This window comes from Budorcas taxicolor, chromosome 18 (genome assembly GCF_023091745.1).
Source record: "Budorcas taxicolor isolate Tak-1 chromosome 18, Takin1.1, whole genome shotgun sequence".
NCBI lineage: Eukaryota > Metazoa > Chordata > Mammalia > Artiodactyla > Bovidae > Budorcas > Budorcas taxicolor.
In genome coordinates, this window is record NC_068927.1 from 20,189,064 (window position 1) to 20,210,978 (window position 21,915).

At 43.5% G+C, this 21,915-nt stretch overlaps 1 protein-coding gene across 1 annotated transcript in view; it reads left to right on the top strand.

Annotated features, from left to right (window-relative positions):
- Positions 1-569: 569 nt before the first annotated feature.
- HEATR3 (HEAT repeat containing 3) overlaps positions 570-21,915 on the top strand; it is a 36,088-nt gene continuing 14,742 nt past the window's right edge. Inside the window, exons 1-11 of the mRNA XM_052655957.1 lie at positions 570-840; positions 987-1,159; positions 2,991-3,078; positions 4,456-4,568; positions 6,958-7,067; positions 9,214-9,354; positions 11,061-11,338; positions 15,710-15,800; positions 15,905-16,062; positions 16,333-16,415; positions 17,917-18,053. Coding sequence (XP_052511917.1) covers positions 706-840; positions 987-1,159; positions 2,991-3,078; positions 4,456-4,568; positions 6,958-7,067; positions 9,214-9,354; positions 11,061-11,338; positions 15,710-15,800; positions 15,905-16,062; positions 16,333-16,415; positions 17,917-18,053 — 1,507 coding nt within the window. The 5' untranslated portion in view covers positions 570-705. The remainder of the gene's footprint in view (positions 841-986; positions 1,160-2,990; positions 3,079-4,455; positions 4,569-6,957; positions 7,068-9,213; positions 9,355-11,060; positions 11,339-15,709; positions 15,801-15,904; positions 16,063-16,332; positions 16,416-17,916; positions 18,054-21,915) is intronic.

Consider the following 21,915-nt stretch of genomic DNA (forward strand, 5'->3'; position numbering starts at 1 on the left):
CATGTGAAGAGCTGACTCATTGGAAAAGACCCTGATGCTGGGAGGGATTAGGGGCAGGAGGAGAAGGGGAAGACAGAGGATGAGATGGCTGGATGGCATCACCGACTCGATGGACCTGAGTTTGAGTGAACTCCGGGAGTTGGTGATGGACAGGGAGGCCTGGCGTGCTACGATTCATGGGGTCGCAGAGTCGGACACGACTGAGCGACTGAACTGAACTGATAATATACATATCAGGTTTGGAGTTAGGGGCTTTACATGGTATTTTTTTTTTTAAGCCTCTCACTAAGGTTAGGCAAGTTAGGTACCCTTAATCGCCCTCGATTATTATGGAAATAGGTAAAGGTTTGGCAGATTCAGTTTCTTGATAGACGTCACTAGCTGAGGAGAGGCGGAGACAATACCATCGTTCAAACCTAGCCTTTCCTCTTCCGAGCAGGTCCCCTGGACCTGCCTCTCCGCAAGGCCTGGCCCCGCCCACCATCCTCTCTACGCCTGCGCGCTCCCCGCGGCTGATCCCCGCCCCCGCCGCAGACTCGCTACGCGCACGCGCAGTGCTTCTCCATGTGGGCGCGGGCCGTCATCCGGCCCAGCTGAGCTGTAGCAAGTAAACCCCTAGGTTGCAAGACCCTCCTGCCTCGTCTTGCTGTTCCCCTCCTCTCTCGGTCTTCCCACCCCCCCACCTCCACCACAGCGGACTTCGCAATGGGCAAGAGCCGGACGAAGCGCTTCAAGCGACCTCAGTTCTCGCCTACGGGCGACTGTCAGGCCGAGGCGGCGGCGGCGAACGGGACGGAGCCAGAGGAGGACGACGGGCCAGCGGCGGAACTGCTGGAAAAAGTGAGGCGAGGGCTCGCCGGGGCCGCGCGGGGAGGGGCGGGGGAGCAGGCGGCGCGCAGAGGCCCCCAGCCGTGCCGCGCGCCCTTGCCGCCGCGCCCCTGCGCGTGCGCTCTGCTGGCCCCCTGACCACTCGCTCTGTCCCGCAGCTTCAGCACCCGAGCGCCGAGGTCCGCGAGTGCGCCTGCGCGGGGCTGGCCCGGCTGGTGCAGCAGCGGCCGGTGCTCCCGGGCCTGGCTCGCCGGGACGCCGTGCGCCGCCTCGGGCCGCTGCTGCTCGATCCCAGTCTGGCGGTGAGGGAAACGGCGGCCGGCGCACTGAGGTGAGCGGGGAAGGGGGATCCGTGCTGGTACCCTCGGATCCGGGCATCGGCGTCCAGCCAGCGCCTCCTGTGCACCTGGCACCGTCGCTCACGGGTTTCATCCTCAGTGCTCTTGTCTGCGGCACAGTTCGGGAGGGCCAAGAACTGGCTATGCTCTCCTGTTTGCAGAGGAGGGATCTGAACTCAGGCTTCGGATTCCGGAGGACCTCATGAGCCCCGGACTACACGTATTCCATCTGTCCGCCTGACTGCTTCAACTGCAGTAGCCATCTGCCAAGCGTCCTCTGCTCAAGGCTTATTAACGCACGTTGTACCCTCCCCAAGGAGACTTCATAGAGTCCTGAGGTTCGGTGAACTCTTCCATTGTATGTGCCAGATTTTCTAGATGCGAGGGATTTTGAGAAAGCAGAACACTGAGCAAGACAGCCAGGATCTGTGCCTTCACAGACCCATGTTGATGTAGAGACAGGGAACTAGGAACCAGATGAAACATAATATTAGGTTTTAAGAGGTGGTATGGAGAAACCAAGAAGGTCATAGCCGGAGGTGGGGAGTTACTTTAAATTGGATAATCTCTAGATAACATTTGTGAGCTAAGAGCTGAGGTAGCCTGGAACCAGAGGTGGACACACAGGGGAAAGGCATTCCTGACAGGGAGTAGCAACAGCAGAGGGCTTGGAACGGTTAAGGAAAGGGAAGGTTATGTGGCTGAGCAGAGTAGAGGGTGCACATTATAGGGATTGCGGCTGGAGAGACAGGTAAGGACTCAGTGGTGCAGAGCTTAAGGACCTATTCTAAGCCAGAGTGACTAGTCTGATTTACCTTTTCAAAAGGGCTGGTAGCTGCGCTGAGAATGGACTGTAGAGGGGGCCAGAGTAATGTTAATATTTGTAGTTCGCATAGCTCTGTGTTTGTTCTGTTTCATTCATTAAATGTAGCAGGTTTATATTGAGAACCTGCAGTGCCAGGCAGCGGGCTAGTGGGAGTGAACAAGACACACAATTTCAGTCCTTAATGGATCTTACAGTATTGAGGGAGGCAAGCATGCAAATAATCACATAAGTGTGTAATTACAACCAATGATGTTTACAAAAGATGCTATGAGAAGGGGTTTGGGGAAGAAAACTAAGGGCATGATGTTTGCAGTGAGATCTGGGGGATGAGAGGGAATTAACCAGTTGATGGAGAAAACAACATACACTGGGAGCTCCTGGAAGATGGTGAGACATCTTCTCATTTCTCTTCATAGCCTGAGTGCCTAGCACAGTGCTGTGCACTCGGAGGGTAAGCAGTGTCTTCACAATCAAAATTAAATGTAGTCAGAATTGTTTCAGGGAAGGTCATTCTCAATAGCCTCACCCTTCCTGTCCTTGAAGTCTTGATTCCAGAAAAAGGTCCCTTCATACAAGATCAGGCAGGAGAATTCCCTAGCAGTCCAGTGGTTAAGACTCCAAGCTCTCACTGCTGAAGGAGCAGGTTCAGTCCCTGGTCACGGAGCTAAGATTCCATAAGCAGCATGGCATGGCCAAAAAAAAAAATACCAGGCAGTAATTGATTTACATTAAATAGGAAAAGTCTTCCCTCTCGCTGGGTGCTGCCTCATTCCTGAGAATTACATTGTTACAAGACAGAGTCATCTGTTTAGTTCATGTAGAGCAAGGATCAGAGCAGGTGGAGTTCTGTGGATTGATTCTGCAGCGTCTTACAGAAATCGTAAAGCAGTTTCAAACGGGAAATGTTAAGTATGGGTAGAGATAGAAATAAACTTGAGTGCTTAGCATGTTTTTTGGCATGTGATCTGAAGCGGGTGTGTTTTAAACTTCTTGTGTAGAAATCTCAGCGCTTGTGGCGGTTTCGAAGTTTGTGATGACATGGTGACGAAGGATATCATGACTCCACTGGTTGCCCTTCTGAAAGAGGTATGCCACTTTCCCAAGTCTCTGTTAGTGTACGCACTTGAACAGTTTGGGGTTTTGTCTTGTTTCTAAGTACTTTGGTGTCATTTTGTCTTCCCTCCAAACATTCTGTAGGAATTGTGTTTCTTTTCCTGGAAACACTGATCTCTCATTGTTGACACTAGTCTCTAGTTTGTCCCCGGTACCTTTATTTATCTGCTTGTTGGAAAAGACCTTCCTAAAAGTATAGACTGTCTCCTTTAGACTTCAAACTTCATAGGATGAAACTAATTTGTATTTATTCGATGCTTAATTATGTGTCTTGTGTGTTATTTTCCTGAATCCTCAAAGCAGTCCTATTTGGCAGGTATTCTTTGTTATTCCTGTTTTACAGATGAGGAAGCTCAAGCATGGACATTAAGAATTTGCTGAGAAGACTAGATTAAGTTTTCAAATTTTCTAATGTGCCTCCTTTATTGCAAGATGCAGTTCAGGGATTAAGGAATTCTCCCCCTGTCATGCCTCTGGTCCACTGTTCTGTATTGATGGGTAGTTTTCACTTGAGGCCGTAGGAGGAATATCCAGGTTTGATAAGAGACATCATCATCAAAGGGACAAGACATGTTGTCCCTTTAGAACAGTAATTCTCATAGGGGTGATGTTCCCCACAGGGGACATTTAGCAATGTCTGGAGCCATTTTTGATTGTCACAGCTTTGGAGAAGGGGTTGCTACTGGCAGCTAGTGCACAGAGGCCAAGGATGCCGCTAAGCATCCTACACTGGGCACAACAGCAAAGTGTCCCACGTGTACCACAGCAAAGAATCATCCCATTCAAAATGTCAGCAGTGCCAAGTTTGAGAAGCCCGATTGAGAGGATGTCATGGATTATAGGAGGGGGCAGAACTGCAGAGGGATTCAGAGCACCCACTTCAGACCCAGGATGCCTGGATCTGAATCCCGCTTCACTAGATACTAGGCTGCACCCTCAGCAGGCTCTCTGTACCTCAGTTTCCCATTTGTAGCAGGAGATTGGGGATAATAGTTCATCTGCATTATAGGTCTCTGGTGACAATTAAATGACTTAATCGACATGAAATGCTTAGAATAGTGCCTCTCACTTAGAAGATGCCGTATAGATATTAGCTTTTATTATGGGTTATTTTTTTTGCCTTATATATTATCTTGACTACGTTAAATAAAATATTTTGTATTGATTTTACATTTTCACTTAAGATGTGAAATGCTTTGTATCCAGCTTGTGCGGTGACTTGAGAGAACTTGATGGGCTGGTGTTAACTGTCATTTTTGATGTTTCGTTTTTGTGATTCTTCACTGCTGTTTGCATTTCTGTTTGTTTATTCTTTTGAACAAAAGTGCTAATCATGGTATTTGGTTACAGTGTAGTACTGGACTGGATTCAAATGAGATGTCCCCTCAGAAGAAAAAAGATGAGAACAGAAATTCTATTGAGAACATAGCCAACGAGGCCGTAAACGTGCTGTGGAATATATGGTAAGATGCTTTCCAGATGCAGCTTGCTGCCTCAACACTACTCAGGCTCCTACTCTCTCTGTTAAACTGCAGAGGAATCTCTGTTCTCCTTGGTAGGCCTGTACATCTGTTAATGCATCTGTTAATGCTTGGTAGGCGATCTCGTCAAGTGACCTAAGATCAACTGTCCTCTCCAAGCCCTTGTCCTCCTAGCATCACTGTATCTTTTTTTATTTTTTTGCCTTTCCATGTGGCATGCAGAATCCTAGTTCCCTAACCAGGCATTGAACCTGTGCCAGTGCTTCTTGGAGTCTTAACCACTGGACTGCCAGGGAAGTCCCACTGCATCTTTCGTTGCTTTACAACTCTTCTGTCCATTTATTGCTACTGATAGAAATAAGAGAAATTGTGGTCATTAGTGGCCCCTGCATCCCTTCCTCCCCCACTGCCTGTGTACCTTAAGCAGCAGTTGTCTTAAAGCTGGCCAGGCTCCAGTGCAATAGATACTTTGATCTGGAATGAGACAGGAACTACAGACCTTGGTGAGTGCCATTTGACAGGGAAGTCAACGTCTGAGAAGAGCTCCTTTGGCCCCAGTAGAAAGGAGACCACACTCCATTCCATCATTGTAGCAGTGGAAGGGGGCTTGGAGATGGGGGCTTGCTTTTAGGAATGGAGATGGCTAGAAACACAACATGGATTTTTTTTTCTGCCCCATTTTATTGGACCACATTTCTATCTGGAGTGTGTCATGATTCTTTATTTTCCATCAATAGCCATGGTTATTTCTGACCTCTTAGAGGTATATCTCAGAATACAAGGTTAAGTTGGATCCTGGAAAGCTGCCTACATTGCTTGACTACCTACAAGCAGTCAAACTTGCCTATGGTTTCTTTCTTTGTTTTTTTGGGTGCACCACTCGGCTTGAGGGGTCTTAATTCCCAAACCAGGGATCAAACCTGGGCCCCCAGCAGTGGAAGCGCAGAGTCCTAACCACTGGACCACCGGGGAAGTCCCTGTGATTTCATTTTGAACTAGTGGATGCATTCCACCAGGAAAATAGGATAGGTCAGATTTGAGGAGGAGAAGGCAATGGCACCCACTCCAACACTCTTGCCTGGAAAATCCCATGGATGGAGGAGCCTGGTGGGCCGCAGTCCATGGGGTCACTAAGAGTTGGACACAACTGAGCGACTTCACTTTCACTTTTCACTTTCATGCATTGGAGAAGGAAATGGCAACCCACTCCAGTGTTCTTGTCTGGAGAATCCCAGGGATGGCGGAGCCTCATGGGCTGCCGTCTGTGGGGTCGCACAGAGTCGGACACGACTGAAGCGACTTAGCAGCAGCAGCAGCAGATTTGAGGAAATGGCATTCAAGCAAGCTAGTGCGTGCTGTTTTTCTAATAACTTTAACTTACATAAATTGTTGAATTTGCAATTTCTTTTTTAATTTTTTAATTTGGAGATTAAAAAAAAATTTTCTTTGAAAAGCACCTGAAAAAGTGGTCCAATAATCTTTCTTTCCTGAGTGCCCGTGAGCCCTATCTATATCATTTCTGGTTATCATAGCTCTTAACACTTCCCATTGCATAGTTTACATTTAAATTAGACGACAGGACTGGATTTAACCGTTTAGTCAGCTCTGTCAGTGGCTAATCTGCCATGTGTGCGTGTGGTATGTCTAGAGGAATATGCTTCTCTGGAACCACGAATAAAATTGTTATAATTATCAGTAACTGTTTACCCTATATTTAGCATATATGTCAATTAATAACAGCGGTTGCACTAATTCTGATTCTTGTAGTCGAAGATACTGTAATTTCAAAAATTTTTTTTGTGAGAGTTTCTCTGTCGAGGATTGCAGAATGTTATCATTACAGCAGTCTAGATGGAATAATTAAAACTTAGTTTTACTTTCTTTTAAACTTGTACTTTTTGTATGATAAAAATAGAGGCCTTTAACTCTTACTTTAATTTATTATTACTGTGATATAGTGGAAAGACAGGTAGACTGGATCCAGGGACTCACCACTAACAAAATGTATGATCATTAGACAGATCACTTTACCTTTGGGGGTCTGGGTTTCCTTATCCACAAAAAGAGGAATTAAAGCAAATGATTTCTAAGATCTTTTCCATCTTTAACCTCCTGTAAGGAAGCTGGCATGTAGATAAAGAGATTGGCTAATATATTGTACTGTGATGGGAATAAAAATTCAGATAGCCAGCTGTATTCATGCACAGTGACTAGAAATGGGCATTAATTTCTTCATCTGTAAAAATGGTGGGGGTTTGACTACAATTCTAGTTCTTTTATAAAGCCTCATTATTTTTTCATGAATTTCTGTGGTTGATTTCTTAATGTTAAAATGTGAATAGTAAAACTTTTTCTCCCCCCTTCCATTTAGTGAATGCAGTAGTAGAGCAGTATCTATATTCAACAAAGAAGGGTGTTTGGAGATTGTATTAAAGTATTTAAGTAGGTTTTCCACCAATGTTGACCTGGCTATTTCAGTAGGTAAGTAAAGAAAAGTTTGTGTGCCCTTATTCAAAATTTTTTATTCAGACATAAGTTATTTATTCTATGGGAGTGTTTTTTTTTCTCATTGTATATAAATGCATCACTGAGTTCTATTCTGAATCTTTTAAAATGTGTGATTAATTCTTTACTTACTCATGCAGTTTTCCTGCTCTTGTCTCTAAGAGGGAGGCAAAGGATTATGTGAGCATATGTGGTTTCTAATGCCTGAACATTCTTAGAAGTTTTTATTAACTCTTGAAAGTTTTCATCTCCCATTTATGGAGAAGCAGTAACCCACAACTGCCAGGCCTTGAGCCAAAGTTAATTGGAATGTAGACGATAACCTCTGCTTTTTTTGAGAGAGGAAGATAAGTGACTGCAATTTCATATAGGCCTGCTTCCCTTCCAGACAGGGATAACAAGAGTCTGGCAGCGTTAGCAGCCTTGGCTCCCTCGCTTTCTATCCGTGGGGTTACAAGCCACTGGGGGCCCTCACTCAGCAGAGGGAGGAGACAAACCAGGGGGTGGGTTCTATCTGAACAGAACGCGGGGGGTGAGTGGAGAAATAATGAATAAGAAGTGTTTTTTATTCAACCCTTCATAACGATAGGCATCTGTCCTTTTATTTAACTACACATTTCTCCTGGCAAGGACAAGTTTATTCCCCTTACTGAAGTGTATTCCCCTTACCAATGTTTCTCTTGGCTCTAGCGGATATAGAACAGAGAAGGAAAAAATAATAGTGGAATAAATACTATTGGGAAAAATTTTTTAACCAGTTTCTCAGAATGCGATATTTGGCAGAGGGGAAACTTGTGAGTAAATGTGGATTTTAAAAACACTTGAACTAGAAAATTGGCAGGTGACTTTCAGTCTCAGAGGACAGTCTTTATTACAGTAAGAGTTTCAGGAAAGTTCATAGCTTTGAAAAGAAAAACTTCACTTCTGTTTTTTGGGCCTTAAGTTTTGTGGATTTGGTTATTTCTTTTTTTTCCTAAAGAACTTTTAAAAAAAGGGGATCAGAATAAAGTAATTTTACAGTGTATAGCAGTATTTTCTTTGGCACTTAGCTGGGTTCATAACTTTTTTAAGGCAAATGTCAGATTGCTTCTGTTTTAAAAATCAAGCAAAGCTTATATATAGTAAAGTGAAATACTGAAATTCCATACTATGTATTAATATAGCTTTCTTTGGGCTCATGCTGTCTTAGCAATCACAACTTACCTTAGCTTTTTGTTAAAGTGAATTTAATTAGTCTCTTAATGAAAAAAAATTACACTTGGATATATGTATATATACATATATGCATACATACGGATTTGTATATAAATGTATTTTGGAATGCAGACTAGAGCACAATAATAACATGTATTTTGACTACTAATTTGGATGGAAATGATCTGCTTTGAAATTTTTAGACCTGGATAGAAATGGATTTTATGGAATGCAATATCTCAAAGACAATAAATTTGGGCTTCCTCATTTGTGCGTCAGAGGTCTCTTCTGTCGAGCTTTTCATGCAGTCCCAGTTGTTTTATACTTTCAGTTAATTATTTCTAATTTACAAGTTATAATCCATGATCTTGTTTTAATTGCGAGAGAAGAGTTAAGTGCTAAATGAACCCTATGTCTATTAACACTTTACCTATCTCTTAATTTACTCATTTTTATATAAAATACTGTTTTTCTTAAATGTGCTATATCATAAATTAACTTTTAAGATCATACAGAATTTTTTAAATGTCCCCAAACCTGGGACTTGTCATAGACAACAGTTTTCCATGCACTGGTGTTCAGCCTACAGGCTGTTTGCTACTGGTCTGTGACGAGTACAGAAATTGAGGCTAAATCTTTGTAAATGTTTATAGTAATTCCACGTTGTCACGGCAATTGAGAGCCTTTTCATTTATAAAAGTATAGTTCTGTAAAGGATTGTAAGTTAAGAAAAAAGAAAAGTCTTTTATAGCTCTGATAATTTGGGAAGCCTCATTTGCACAAACTATGTTTGAGGAAAAGGGTGAGTCTCCTACAGAATGTGTCCAGAGAAGTTGTAAAGATGCAAGTTTTTTTGATGAGTCATTTTGGTTTTAATTATCCTAGCGGAATTCACTTGTTTCTGAATATTTGATTTTTGTCTCTATAGCATATTGTTTGCAGACGGTGACCGAAGATAACCCAGAGCTACTGAAATCTTTCAGTACCCCAGCATTGCATGTGCTGGAATCAGCAATGCTTTCTCCTGTCAATTCCATGGAGTATCTTCTATTGAAGACATTGGTGGCAGGTAAAAGTTAACCACTTGCGATAGTGTGCATTTTAGTAACTTGTAGCAGGCAGAAATGGAGAGGCCAAAATTCAATCAGTCCCCCATTTCACCACATCAGGACTTTCTGTGCTTATGTCTGTTCTCAAATTTTTAATATTTAAATGGAGACCTTTAATTCAAGCGATTCTGCATAATTTCAGAGCCTTAGAAGATTAGATGTGTTTTCAATTTAATAGCTCCTGTTGTCTGATAGAGAAATTGTGCTGTCAGGACCCCCTCTTATTTTTGAAGCAGTGAGTTCAGAAGTTGACTGCAGGCATCTAAGACATGACCACTCACTTTCCTATAAGATCTTCACCCCCAGTGCCTCTCCCCAGAATTTCTAAATACAGAAATAATCTGATGGCGTGTAAGTAGTAGGTAACTTACTGTGTATTTTCCTTTTGCCCTTTGTTTGGGCTTCAAGGGTAATTTATCTTGAGAAATGTTTTGTATTTTCCCTAAATTGATAAAATACGCACAAAATAAAATTTACCATCTTAACCATTGTTAAAGTTTTTCTTTTTTTGGCTACGCTGCTCTGCTTGCGGGATCTTTAGTTTCCCAACCAGGGATTGAACCTGGCCTCCACAGTGAAAGCACCAAATCCTAGCCGCTAGACCAGCAGAGAGCTCCCTGGCTTCTTAACCATTTTTTTTTTAATTGGAGGATAATTGCTCTATGATATTTCTTAAACATCTTTACGGAGAAGGCAATGGCACCCCACTCCAGTACTCTTGCCTGGAAAATCCCATGGATGGAGGAGCCTGGTAGGCTGCAGTCCATGGGGTCGCTAAGAGTCAGACACGACTGAGCGACTTCACTTTCACTTTTCACTTTCATGCATTGGAGAAGGAAATGGCAACCCACTCCAGTGTTCTTGCCTGCAGAATCCCAGGGACGGGGGAGCCTGGTGGGCTGCCGTCTTTGGGGTCGCACAGAGTCGGACACGACTGAAGTGACTTAGCAGCAGCAGCAGCAGCAGCAAGCATCTTTAAGTGTACAGTTGTGTTAAGTATATCCACATTGTTGTGTAACCATCTTGCAAAGCTGGAACACTCTACACATTAAACAGCTCCCCGTGTATGTTCGTCCATCCGTGGTTAGACACTTGGGTTGCTTCCACTCTTTAGTTATTGAATAATGCTGCTAATGTGGATCTTCAGATGATCTGTCTGACTCCTTTCAGTTCTTTTTTAACATAGAAGAATATACCCCAGAACTATTTTTATTTTGTCCCATTTTTAAAAATTAGTGTACTTAGCAGAAGCTATTGTTCTGGTTTCACAAGTGCAGCACCAAGAACCTGCTCCCTAGTTTGTCCGTGAGATCTTGGAATTTTAATGCATTCCTTTCCCCTCTTGGACTGTAAGAAACTGCTCACGAGAGCATCTCAGGTTAAGAGGAAAGAAAGCCGAGGCAACTTAGTTTGTCCTTGTGAAAGAAACTCGATTGGTGTTCTCTCGGTCTATTGGCTCTCTATCAGGGCAAGGCATTGTAAGCCAGGAACGGGAGACGATTATGAAGGACAGCTGCAGTATAGGGAGCTGCCTGTCAACAAAGGCAGTAGGACTGAGATTTCTTGAAATTATGCCTGAGCTTATAGAACCAATAAGGTAGACACTGTATCTAATAAAAGATTTCACAGTCGATTTCTCTGTCCTCATGCTCATTTTTTTCCACAGGCACAATTTGGAATCTGAAGGACATTATTCCATCCAGGAGTCAGGCAGAAATCATAAATGCCATACTAAAGATCTTATCTGAAGTTCTGGAAATGGATGCTGGCGAAACGGTTATTCAGATGAAGGAGGCCGAAACACAAAGGATAAAAACCGCTGCAGAGACCGAGGACACGTTACAGAATGCTAATGGTGATGATCTGATGGAAGACGATGAAATGGAAGAAATTCCTCATAGAAGGAAAGTCAGAAGGAAAACGTTCATTTCAGATTTACTTCCAGTAAGTCAGATTGGTGCTTTCAAGCATAGATTAAGACAGCTACTTTCTTTTAATAGATATCCTAAGCTTCATAGGAAAATGTTGTAACAATTAATTATGAAGTGAATTTCAGTAAAAACAGCCATGTTTTCCCATTAATTCTCATTAAAACATCAGCTCCCAAAGGAGAAAAAAAAATCTGAGATGAAACATTTATATAGTAGAGGAGTTGAAAGATGGGTAGACCAGTACTTTTGCAATATTTCAGAAACATGCAGTCGTGTGATGAAGAGTCTGAGCTCCCAAGGCAGGGGACATGGGTTCGACTTTTGGTCAGTGAACTAGGATACTTCATGTGGCATGGTGTGGTCAAGGAAAAAAACGTGGTCCTCTTCCTAACATTTGTGTCTCACTTAAGTTTCTTACTCTTCCCCCAGACTGTCTCTACACTAGAGGATTTTACTTGGCTCAGATAGTCCCTTGCATCCTTGGCTCTTCTGCTGTAGAGTTTAACCTTACTGAGCCAAAGTAGCAAGCCAGAGTTATATTGCCCACTGCTGTTGAGCAGAGGAGGCAGAGTGACCGTGAGAATTAATGACGGTTTGTAGGTTTGCAGCCTGGATAATCGTGGCTTACTTGGCTGGGTGTGATGTCGGAGTGCGGGTGACCAGTCTCCAGCGCAGGCAACTTTTCAGCTGAGCCCGTCGGCAGAGATGGAGCTGTCCTTTGGGAAAACATGTTTCCCAAGGAAGAGAGCAAGTCATCAGAGAGCCAGGGAGGACGGCGAGCTGGGCTTTGTTCATTCAGGTGCGCGTTTTCCGTGCTCACGCTGTGTGGCAGGCACTGTGCCAGAGGCTACTGGTAGAAAGATAAGACGTATTTCTTGTCTTCAGGGACCTTTTCCATCTTGTAAGGATGGACACGTGATTTTAACTTATTACAGTACCTGTGCTAAGAGCAGTGATAGGTCTGTGCCCAGACTTCTGAGTGAGTAGGCACAGCTGACTCAGCCCTGATAGGAGCAGAAAGGAAGAGACTCTCAGAAGAGGCTTGGCAGACAGAACACGTGAGCCGTCTGAAACAGCGTGGTGAAAGCAGGTTAGTGTTGTTCGAGGGGCCTGGAGGCGGGAGAACCGGTCAGGGCTGCCGAAGTCATTCTAGGGAAGGATGGTCATGCTTGAACTGGAAGGACTCTAGTGATGTCCTCTCACCCCCTCTACCGTTGCACATGTGGCCTGTCCTGATTCGTGTATGAGAAACTGAATCTGAGAAGTGTCTTAAGTCAGTGTCTTCGAGTTTGGATAGATTTATTTTTAAAGAATTCTTTAAAAAATTTTTTTATTTTTTGGCCATACCACATGGCATGTGGGATACCCTCATAGCTCAGTTGGTAAAGAGTCTGCCTGCAATGCAGGACACCTGGGTTTGATTCCTGGGTGAGAAAGATCCCCTGCATGAGGAGGAAATGGCAACCACTCCAGTACTCTTGCCTGGAGAATCCTATGGACAGAGTAGCCTGGTGGGCTACAAGTCCGTGGAGTCACAAGAGTCAGACGTGACTTAGTACTGAACAACAGCAGCAACATGGCCTGTGGGATCTTAATTCCCCAACCACAGATTGAGCCCATTAGAAGCACAGAGTCCTATTAGAAGCATTAATTAGAAGCATTAGGGGCACAGAGTCCCTGGAACGCCAAGGAAGTCCCTAAAGAATTCATAATGGGCATAAACTCATCAGCGTACCACCTTCTTACATTCACGAAGTCTTGTAAAGCTGAACTGGTGGTGTTCTAAAGCACTCAAATGTAGTTAAGAGATGTTTTCTCAGTCCCCATGAATGGCTGTTAGGTGCAAAGCTTTGTGTTAAGTGCTGGGTTGAATACAAAAATGAAAAGTCCATCCTGCCCTGGAGTTGCTTGGCAACTCAATATCATATCTCTCTTGTGCATCTGAGTCAGAGTGGGTAGAATTTAAAGTCGGTAAACAAGATAGACAAAGGCATAGCTGTGAGCCTTTTCATCCCAAAGGGTGTTGATAGAACCCCAGCAACATCTTCTCAGGTGCCACGTGGAGGTAAGTTACAGATCTGGGGTCCACGTGTGGAACGTCAGGTGTAACAGATCGGCACTCGGAGGCTCCTCCACAGGGGCTGGCATCGCATTGACCAGGTCACTTTATCCTGATGGACGCATCTGTACTGCGTTTCCCCACCCCAAAATCCCAGCAGGGGAGCAGTGGGAATTCCACTTGGGCTGCCTGGGGACTCTGAGAGAACGGACGTCCCTGGCTGGGGGTGGGGGAAAAACCACCCCTGTGGGTTTGCCCCATCTCCAGCTTTGCTTCCAGGGGACCCTCCAGGGAATGGGTGAGTGGGGATTGGGATCCCAGTCCACCAAGATGAAGTGCCACTATTGAAAGTATCAGTGTTTAACTGTTATTTAGAGATGCACGTTCTCAAGTATTACTTACAGATAGAATTTGGGTGCCTAGAAAATGCAGTGTTTTCTCCTAACAGAAGCTCGCTTTTTAAAGTCTGTCACCGTGGCTGAGCAGACTGGATGGTTAACATGCTGGTCAGGCAGCCAGTGTTTTGGTGCCAGTAGGGTGCTAAGCATCATGCTGCCGTGTGCCAGGAATACAGATTCGCAGGCAGGCAGCGCAGGTCTTTTCATGCTGCCCAGTGGTTGTGCAAGTGTAATCACAACCCTGGAAGGAGAGAACCGACCCAAGTTGTTGCCATAACATGCAGAAGTAGAACACTCCTTACCTGGCTTCCGGAGTTAGCAATTATCAAATCATGGTCTATTTTCTTTCATCTCCTTTCCTACCCACTCTCCCCTCTCACTACTGAATACTTTGAAGCAAATCTCAGCTGTCATAACATTTCCTCTAGCTTGGTTCTTTATGTCAGTTTGATAACAGTAAGAAGCAGGGGATTGTTCTGAGCAGGAAAGTCAGGTAAAGAAATGGAACTTCTTTCAGAGTTGTTTCATGCCAGATCTTCATACATGTTAAGTAGATGAGAGGCCAGCAAGGGTGTGTCTTATTTAGAGTCTCATCATACACAGATGAAGTGAATAGGAATAAATTTTCTGGGTTCGATCCCTGGGTTGGGAAGATGCCCTGGAGGAGGGTATGGCAACCCACTCCAGAATTCTTGCCTGGAGAGTCCCCATGGACAGAGGAAGGAGCCTGGTGGGCTATAGTCCATGGGACCTCAAAGAGTCGGACAGGACAGAGCCACTCAGCACAGCACAGCAGAAGAATAACTTTTGGATACATTCTTGCCTGTAATAAAAGGAACATAAATATAGGGATTCCTAAAGTCTATCTACTAAATTAGCAGTCTGCTTTTTTTTTTTAAGAGTGTGTTTCAAAATTATAGTTAATTCATTGCACAGGAAGTTACTAGAGGATTATAAATGAGTATGAACATTCTGGAAAAGGAGAACAGAAATATGTCATAGGATCTATAGACATGTTTTTAACCTTTGATCCAGTAAATCTGAGGAAATAACCAAATAATGTGAATTATTCCACTCTAGAGGAATGCTAAATAAATTATAAAACATTCATTTAAGGGAATATTGCACAACCATTGAAAAGACAATTTTTAATAGAAACTTTTGAGATTGGAAATCATCCAAACAACAAAATATACATCATTTTTTAGCATGTGCACTACTTTGAAATATCAGTATAGCTATTTCACTTTTCATAGGTGACTTGAGAATTAAGGTCATATAAATTTATGCAACCCATTTTGAGACTGTTAATTGATGTTAGGTTCACATTATTTATTTCCTCAAGAAAAAGTCCCCCTTTTTCTTCAGTCTTAAAGGAATGCTTTATTGCAGTCTTCAAAGAAAGCCAGAATGGAGGAAACCCATCTGCTCCTTAGCCAAGCTCTGTTGGTCACATAAGGGCCTGTTAGTAATTCTGGTTAGTGCAGACTTTTCCAAGAAGACATCTAAGCATCTAAAAGCAGGTTTGTTGTGTATAAGTGCCTGGCGTCTGTAACGAACCCTTGTTTTAATCTTTGTGTGCTGAGCTACTTCTTAACACAGTATATCAAGTTTCAGGGTGAATTCAGTTCAGAATTCCTGAATATTTATCTGTTCTCTCCAGCTAACTAAGCAACACTTAGGGAAGCCGTGCGGAGAGATGGGAACCCAGTGAACAGTGGTGTGTCGCAGAGTGCCAAGCAGAACCATAATGCCTGCTTGTCCTTCCAGCCTGTTACGACTTTTCTTGTGCTTACCCACCCCCGTCGCCAGGTCCCCTATTCCAAAATACCATTTAGTGGGCTTTAACTAAAGAAAGCCACCTGAAAATAGTTTTCTAAACCTTGGAGTGAGAGTTGGTCGTTTGCCTTTTTTTTTTTTTTTTTAGCCCACTGACAAGGAGCTGAGAGAAGCCATAGCTTTGCTGACCGCTCAGCAGACAGCTCTGGAAATCATTGTGAACATGTGCTGCAGTGAAGGTGTGTTACCAGTTCACATTAGATATCCTCCGCAGCACTGGGAGGGCGCTTCCATGAGGACTATCTTAAACAGTCCAGTTCTCTGTGATCTGCACTCTTCCCAGATCCCACGGACGACGAATGGGAAGAGCTTTCTAGCAGTGATGAGAGCGATGCATTTATGGAGAATTCCCTCAGTGAATGCGGTGGGCAGCTGCTCTCTCCCCTCTGCCTGTCCCATGAGGTTCACACGGCTCTCACCCACCACCTCCTCCCAAAGAAGGTAATCTGTTTCCAGTCTGGGCTCACTCTAGAGCATCGAGAACGTTTCAGAAAGCCATTCTTTCTGTGCACAAAGGAAGTGTGCTAATACTGCCAGGTGTGGGTGATGGGTGAGATGCGGGAAGTGGAACAGTGAATAGCACTGGAGGTGGGCTGAAGTTCATCAAGCCTGACCGTCTCACTTAGAAGTTGGGATTTTATGAAGGAATCATGTGTTCAGGAAAAAAACCTTTCCTTGTAACATTTGCCTTACTGTCTTTCTTAAATTTAGATTTTTGACAAAACTGCCTTTCCAAACAGCGTTGCAGTTGACGTGTGCTCTAGGAGCCCCACTTGGAAACCTTTGATTAGAAAGTAAGAACATTTCTCTTTTCAAAACCATTTGTCATTATGTTATTATAGGGAATGATGGGCCATTAAATAGAAGATGCCGACTCCCCCCAGATTCAAGAGTTCTAGTCCCGTGTCTGACGTATGTTCCCTAGAGAAGTGAGCACGTGTGTGCCCTAAGCAGGAGAATGCTCATAGCCGTGTGGTTCACAGTTGCCCCAACTTGGAAGCAATCTCAGTGTCCATCAGTGGCAGAATGGATAAATCAATGCGGACATGATCATACAATAGAATACATACAGCAGTAAAAAGAATCTGAACTGGAACCACTCACAAAATAGTGAGTAGTTCATTGAGAGGTGCGTACATAGATGGTTCCTGGGCTTCCCTTGTGGCTCAGCTGGTAAGGAATCTGCCTGCAATGTGGGAGACCTGGGTTCGATCCCTGGGTTGGGAAGGTCCCCTGGAGAAGGGAATGTCTATCCACTCCAGTATTCTGGCCTGGAGAATTCCATGAACTGTATAGTCCATGGGGTCACAAAGGGTCAGACACGACTGAGCAACTTTCACTTTAGGGGTCAGGGAGGTGGGTGTGATAGGGAGGGGGTAGGTGAGAGTGCTAGCAACATTTCTTTTGTTTTTCTTCTTCTAGTGAAGTAGGGTTGGTTTCCAGTATTGTGTTACCTTCAGGTATAAGCAGAGTGATTCAGTTATATATATGTATTCTTTTTCAGATTTTTTTCCCCCTTCTAGGTTATTGTAAAATATTGAGTAGAGATCCCTGGGCTATACAGTATGTCTTTATTGGATATCTGTTTTATATATAGTAGTGTGTATATGTTAATCCCAAACTTCTAATTTACCCTTCCTCGCCTTTCCCTGTAGGTTACCATAAGTTTGTTTTCTATGTATGTGAGTCTATTTCTGTTTTGTAAATAAGTTCACTTGTATCTTTTTTTTTTTTTTAGATTTCACCTATAAGCAATATAATACATTTGTCTTTTTCTGGCTTGCTTCACTTAGTCTGATAATCTCCTGGTCCACCTAGATTGCTGCAAATAGCATTATTTCGTTCTTTTTTGTGGCTAAGATTCCATTGTATAAATACGCCACATCTTCTTTATCCATCCATCTGCTGATGGACATTCAGGTTGCTTTCATGTCTTGAGTATTGTGAATAGCGCTAGCATTCTTATCTAGGTGCACCAGTGTTTGCTTTGTAAACTATTAAACTCTGTATATTCCTGAGTGCTTTATGTGGGTCATATTTTACATTTAAAAATAGGCTTTAAAGATGCTGCCACGCACAGAAATTTTTCTCGAGCAGATTCCATACGACTCATCAGTTCACTGTGCCTCAGAGGCCTTGAGTGCTCAAGCAGTTTGATCTGGTCAGATTCACAGTTCACCTCAAGTGTTCTTGCCAACTGCCCGAGACCTCCGGACGCCTAGGTTCAGCGTCAGTGCTGAATCCTGTCGGGTGACTGTGAGAGGGCAAGACAGCATTCTCTCTCTTCCTTTCCAGAATGAACACTATACAGTGTAGAGCCCTCGTGTGTCTCCAGAGCCTCGTCTCCCTTCTGGATGTGGACCATCTGGGAGGACCTGCTGCCCTTCAGACGCTTGCACAGCACCTGTCACAGCTGCTTTTTTCTCAGCCAGGTAAATATGCTGTATATAGTATCCTTTTTTTTTTTTTTACTGGAGTAGTGTGTTTGTCTCTGCCATACAGCAAAGTGAATCAGCTATGCGTACACATGTATCCACTCTTTTTTAGCTTGTTTTCCCATATAGGCCATTACAGAGTATTGAGTAGAGTTCCCTGTGCTATACAGTAGGTCCTTATTAGTCATCTGCTTTATAAATAGTAGTGTATGTATGTCAGTCCCAATTTCCCAATTTATCTCTCCCCTCTCATCCCCCTGGTAACCATAAGTTTGTTTTCTACATCTGAGACTCTTTGTACATCTGAGGAAATAGAGTATTTTACATAGTAAAGGAGAATTCTCCACGTTACTTTACCCTGCATGTATGTTTGGAGTGAGGGTTAATATTGGAGATACGAATCTGCTCTAATTCTTTGGAAAACTGTTTTAACATTTCCCCTTCTTAGAACACTGAATCTAAGAGCTGAAATTCTTAGATCAAAATAAGGTCCCTTTTGACTAAATACAAGTTTCTGTATAAACAGTCCTTCAAGAGTTGTTTCCTGATTCTTTTTTTTTTTTCCTTTGCTGGGTCTTTGCTGCTGTGTGGCCTTTTCTCTAGTTCTGGTGCACAGGCCTCTCACTGCCGTGGCTTCTCTTGTTGCAGAGCACGGCCTTTATGGGGCTCCAGTAGCTGCAGCTCCCAGGCTTTAGAGCACAGACTCCGTAGTTGTGGGGCATGAGCTTAGTTGCTCTGAGGCATGTAGGATCTTCCCGGATCAGGGATCGAACCCATGTCTCCTGCATTGGCAGGCAGATTGTTACCACTGAGCCACTAGGGAAGCCCAATCCCTGATAGTTTAAGACACCTGTTTTGCTCTCTATGAAGGGGTGCTGTGTATTTAATGGTACCTGTTTTAGAAGTTCTAGATTAATTTTTAAAGATTAAGTAAATAAATATTCAGAAACTCATTATATAGTTGTCAGCATTTGTCAGTTTATAGATAGAGTTTTCAGGTGATCTCAGGCTATGTATTCTTTAGCTGGTGCGATCCTGTGAAAACCAGGCCCATCCATATCTAAAACAGGACGTAGACAGGATATGAGCAGTGCCATTCCCATTCCGAGCCTGGACTGAGCCAGCTCTGGAGTGCAGAGGTGACTGTCAGTGGAAGCTGGTCAGGTGATGACTAAAGCTTTGTATTTCTTCCCCAGTCTTATAAACCTAAGAGATCTGGGGACTTCCCTGGTGATCTGTGGCTAAGACTTCACCTCCCAATGCAGGGGGTTCAGGTTCAGTCCCTGGTCGGAGAACTAAGATTCCACACGATGTGAAGAACGGCCACAGTTGTTTTTAGGAAGTAAACCTAAAGAGTCCTGGATGGCATGGGAAGTACGGGAGATGGCTCCTGTCAGCCCAGCAGAGTGTCCTACGGAGGGGTGCCTGGCAGACCGCTGCTACTGCTCATGCCCGCTCCCATCCACTCATTCCCGTGGGCTCCCTCCAGGGAGCAGGGCCACACAGGAGGGTCCACAGCCAAGCCCCCGGTGAGCAGGACTTACCCAGGTCTGTTAGTGCTCCCGAGACGTGCTTAGCTTGAGTGACCCCTTGCATTGCCATCTCTTTCCTCTGGGCCTTTTCTCAGTGAGAGTCCAGTTGAGACCCCACCGGCTCCGTCTCCTGCCGGCATGAAGGGTTTATTTCACAGGCAGTGAGTGCATGTGCTCTGCCCCCTGCTAGAGAGAAAACACTGGGGCGTGCTTCTCCCAGTGCAGCTGGCTGCTTGTGGCCACTGGTACATCCTCATTTATCGCCTGGAAAGGTCACAGGAAAACCATAACAAGTCGAGTGTTAGAGAAATGATGAAAAGTTTCTGAAGTGTGGGAAAGTATAATTAAACATTTTGATCTTTTAATAAATTTCAGTTTCATAGCTTTCTTGACATAACCATTTTATCAGAGTGAAATTTTATATTTAGAGACAGTACTCTTGTATAGTCCTCCCAGACATTTGGGATTTATTAAGTCATGTAACGCTGTGAGTTCTGGGTGGATAATGTGAACTGTTACTGAGGAGTTTGGTGGGGAGAATGGGGCTAAAGTTCTTTACATTTTTGTGTTACCATGTTTGAAAGTAATTTATGAGGATGGTACAGCTGTATTGTACTTAACTTACTTTCATCTTAATGCTTAAATACAGTCTGAATAGTTATAAAATTTGTGATATGTACCTGTATAGGCTTTTTGTGGCTGACATCAGAGATAAAAGGAAAACGTTTTTAGTAGAATCTGGCCCTTGCATTCAAAACATCTATATCTTTGTCTCCTTCATTTAAAATATTGATCTTCAGAACATCAAGAGATTTTTAGCAATGTTGTATTTTCAAATTGGGTCAGTTTGTCATTTGTTCCATTACATGGGTTCTAAAATCATTTAGGATTCCCTGTTTCCCTAGGTTTTGGGAAGTAGAAAGCTTCTTCTCATTACAATTAAAATGATCGTAGCTCCCATTCTGGGATATGCTTTTTATTCCATGTCAACATTGAAAATAGGTCTGTAAAATTAAAAATAATTTGTGGCTTGATTACTCGCGGGTTGACTATTTACCTACATTTAGGTGTGCTGCAAATTCTTAGATCCTACTCAAAGTTGTTGAGAGGCGAAAAACATTTTGAATCACTTAACTTCTTTTGACATTTACTTAACTTCTTTTGACAACACCATGTGTTGCTGACCTTTTACTGAGAATTTGTCAGAAAGGCAGTCATTTGAACTTCCTCCCCTAATTTGCGTTAGATGACCAGAAATATGAATTAAGTAAAAATCTTCCAAATTTAGGGAAGAGATGAATTTCACATAATATAAAATAGTAGTGTAGTTTAGATTAGGATTTTGAATCTTAATTGTGTTATGTGCAGCTCACAAATATCCAGGGTTACACTTACAGCTTTAATCAAACATAAGTTACTTTTCAGAGCCAGTATGGTAACTTTTGGAAGTTTAATAGTAACAATTTTATGCCAGTTTTTGAGGATCTGTTAAGTACTAGGTTTGATGAGCTAGGCATTATCACCCCACTTTCCTGATAAAGACACTGAGATTTAGAGGTTTAGGAACTTTTTCAGGAGCGTTCCTTTTTTGTTTTTCCTAAATTTAAAAAAAAAATATTTATTTTTGTTTATTTATTTGTCTGGACCAGGTATTAGTTGTGGCACTCGGGATCTTCGAAGTTGGTAGTGGCATGCAGGATTTTTAGTTGCGGCATGTGAACTTGGTTGCAGCATGTGGGATCTAGTTCCCTGACCAGGGGTCAAACCCAGGCTCCCTGCATTGGGAGCTTGGAGTCTTAGTCCCTGGACCATGAGGGAAGCCCTTGGGGCCTTCCTTCTTTTAACAACTATTTATTGACTGACTTAATGCCACTCACTGTGCTCGGTCCAAGGTATCCAGGCATGAACAAGATAGGCAAGGTTGCTATGCTCATGGAGCTTGCATTCTCATATAAATGCTGAAACTCCAGTACTTTGGCCACCTCATGCGAGGAGGTGACTCATTGGAAAAGACTCTGATGCTGGGAGGGATTGGGGGCAGGAGAAGGGGACGACAGAGGATGAGATGGCTGGATGGCATCACTGACTCGATGGATGTGAGTCTGAGTGAACTCCGGGAGTTGGTGATGGACAGGGAGGCCTGGCTTGCTGCGATTCATGGGGTCGCAAAGAGTTGGACACGACTGGGCAACTGAACTGAACTGAACTGGTATCTAAAGGGCAGAGGCCAGAGACGCTGTTAAATATCCTGGTGCACAGGGGACCTCACATATACCACAAAGAATGATCTGGTCCAAAATGTCCACAGTGCTGAGGTTGAGAAACCC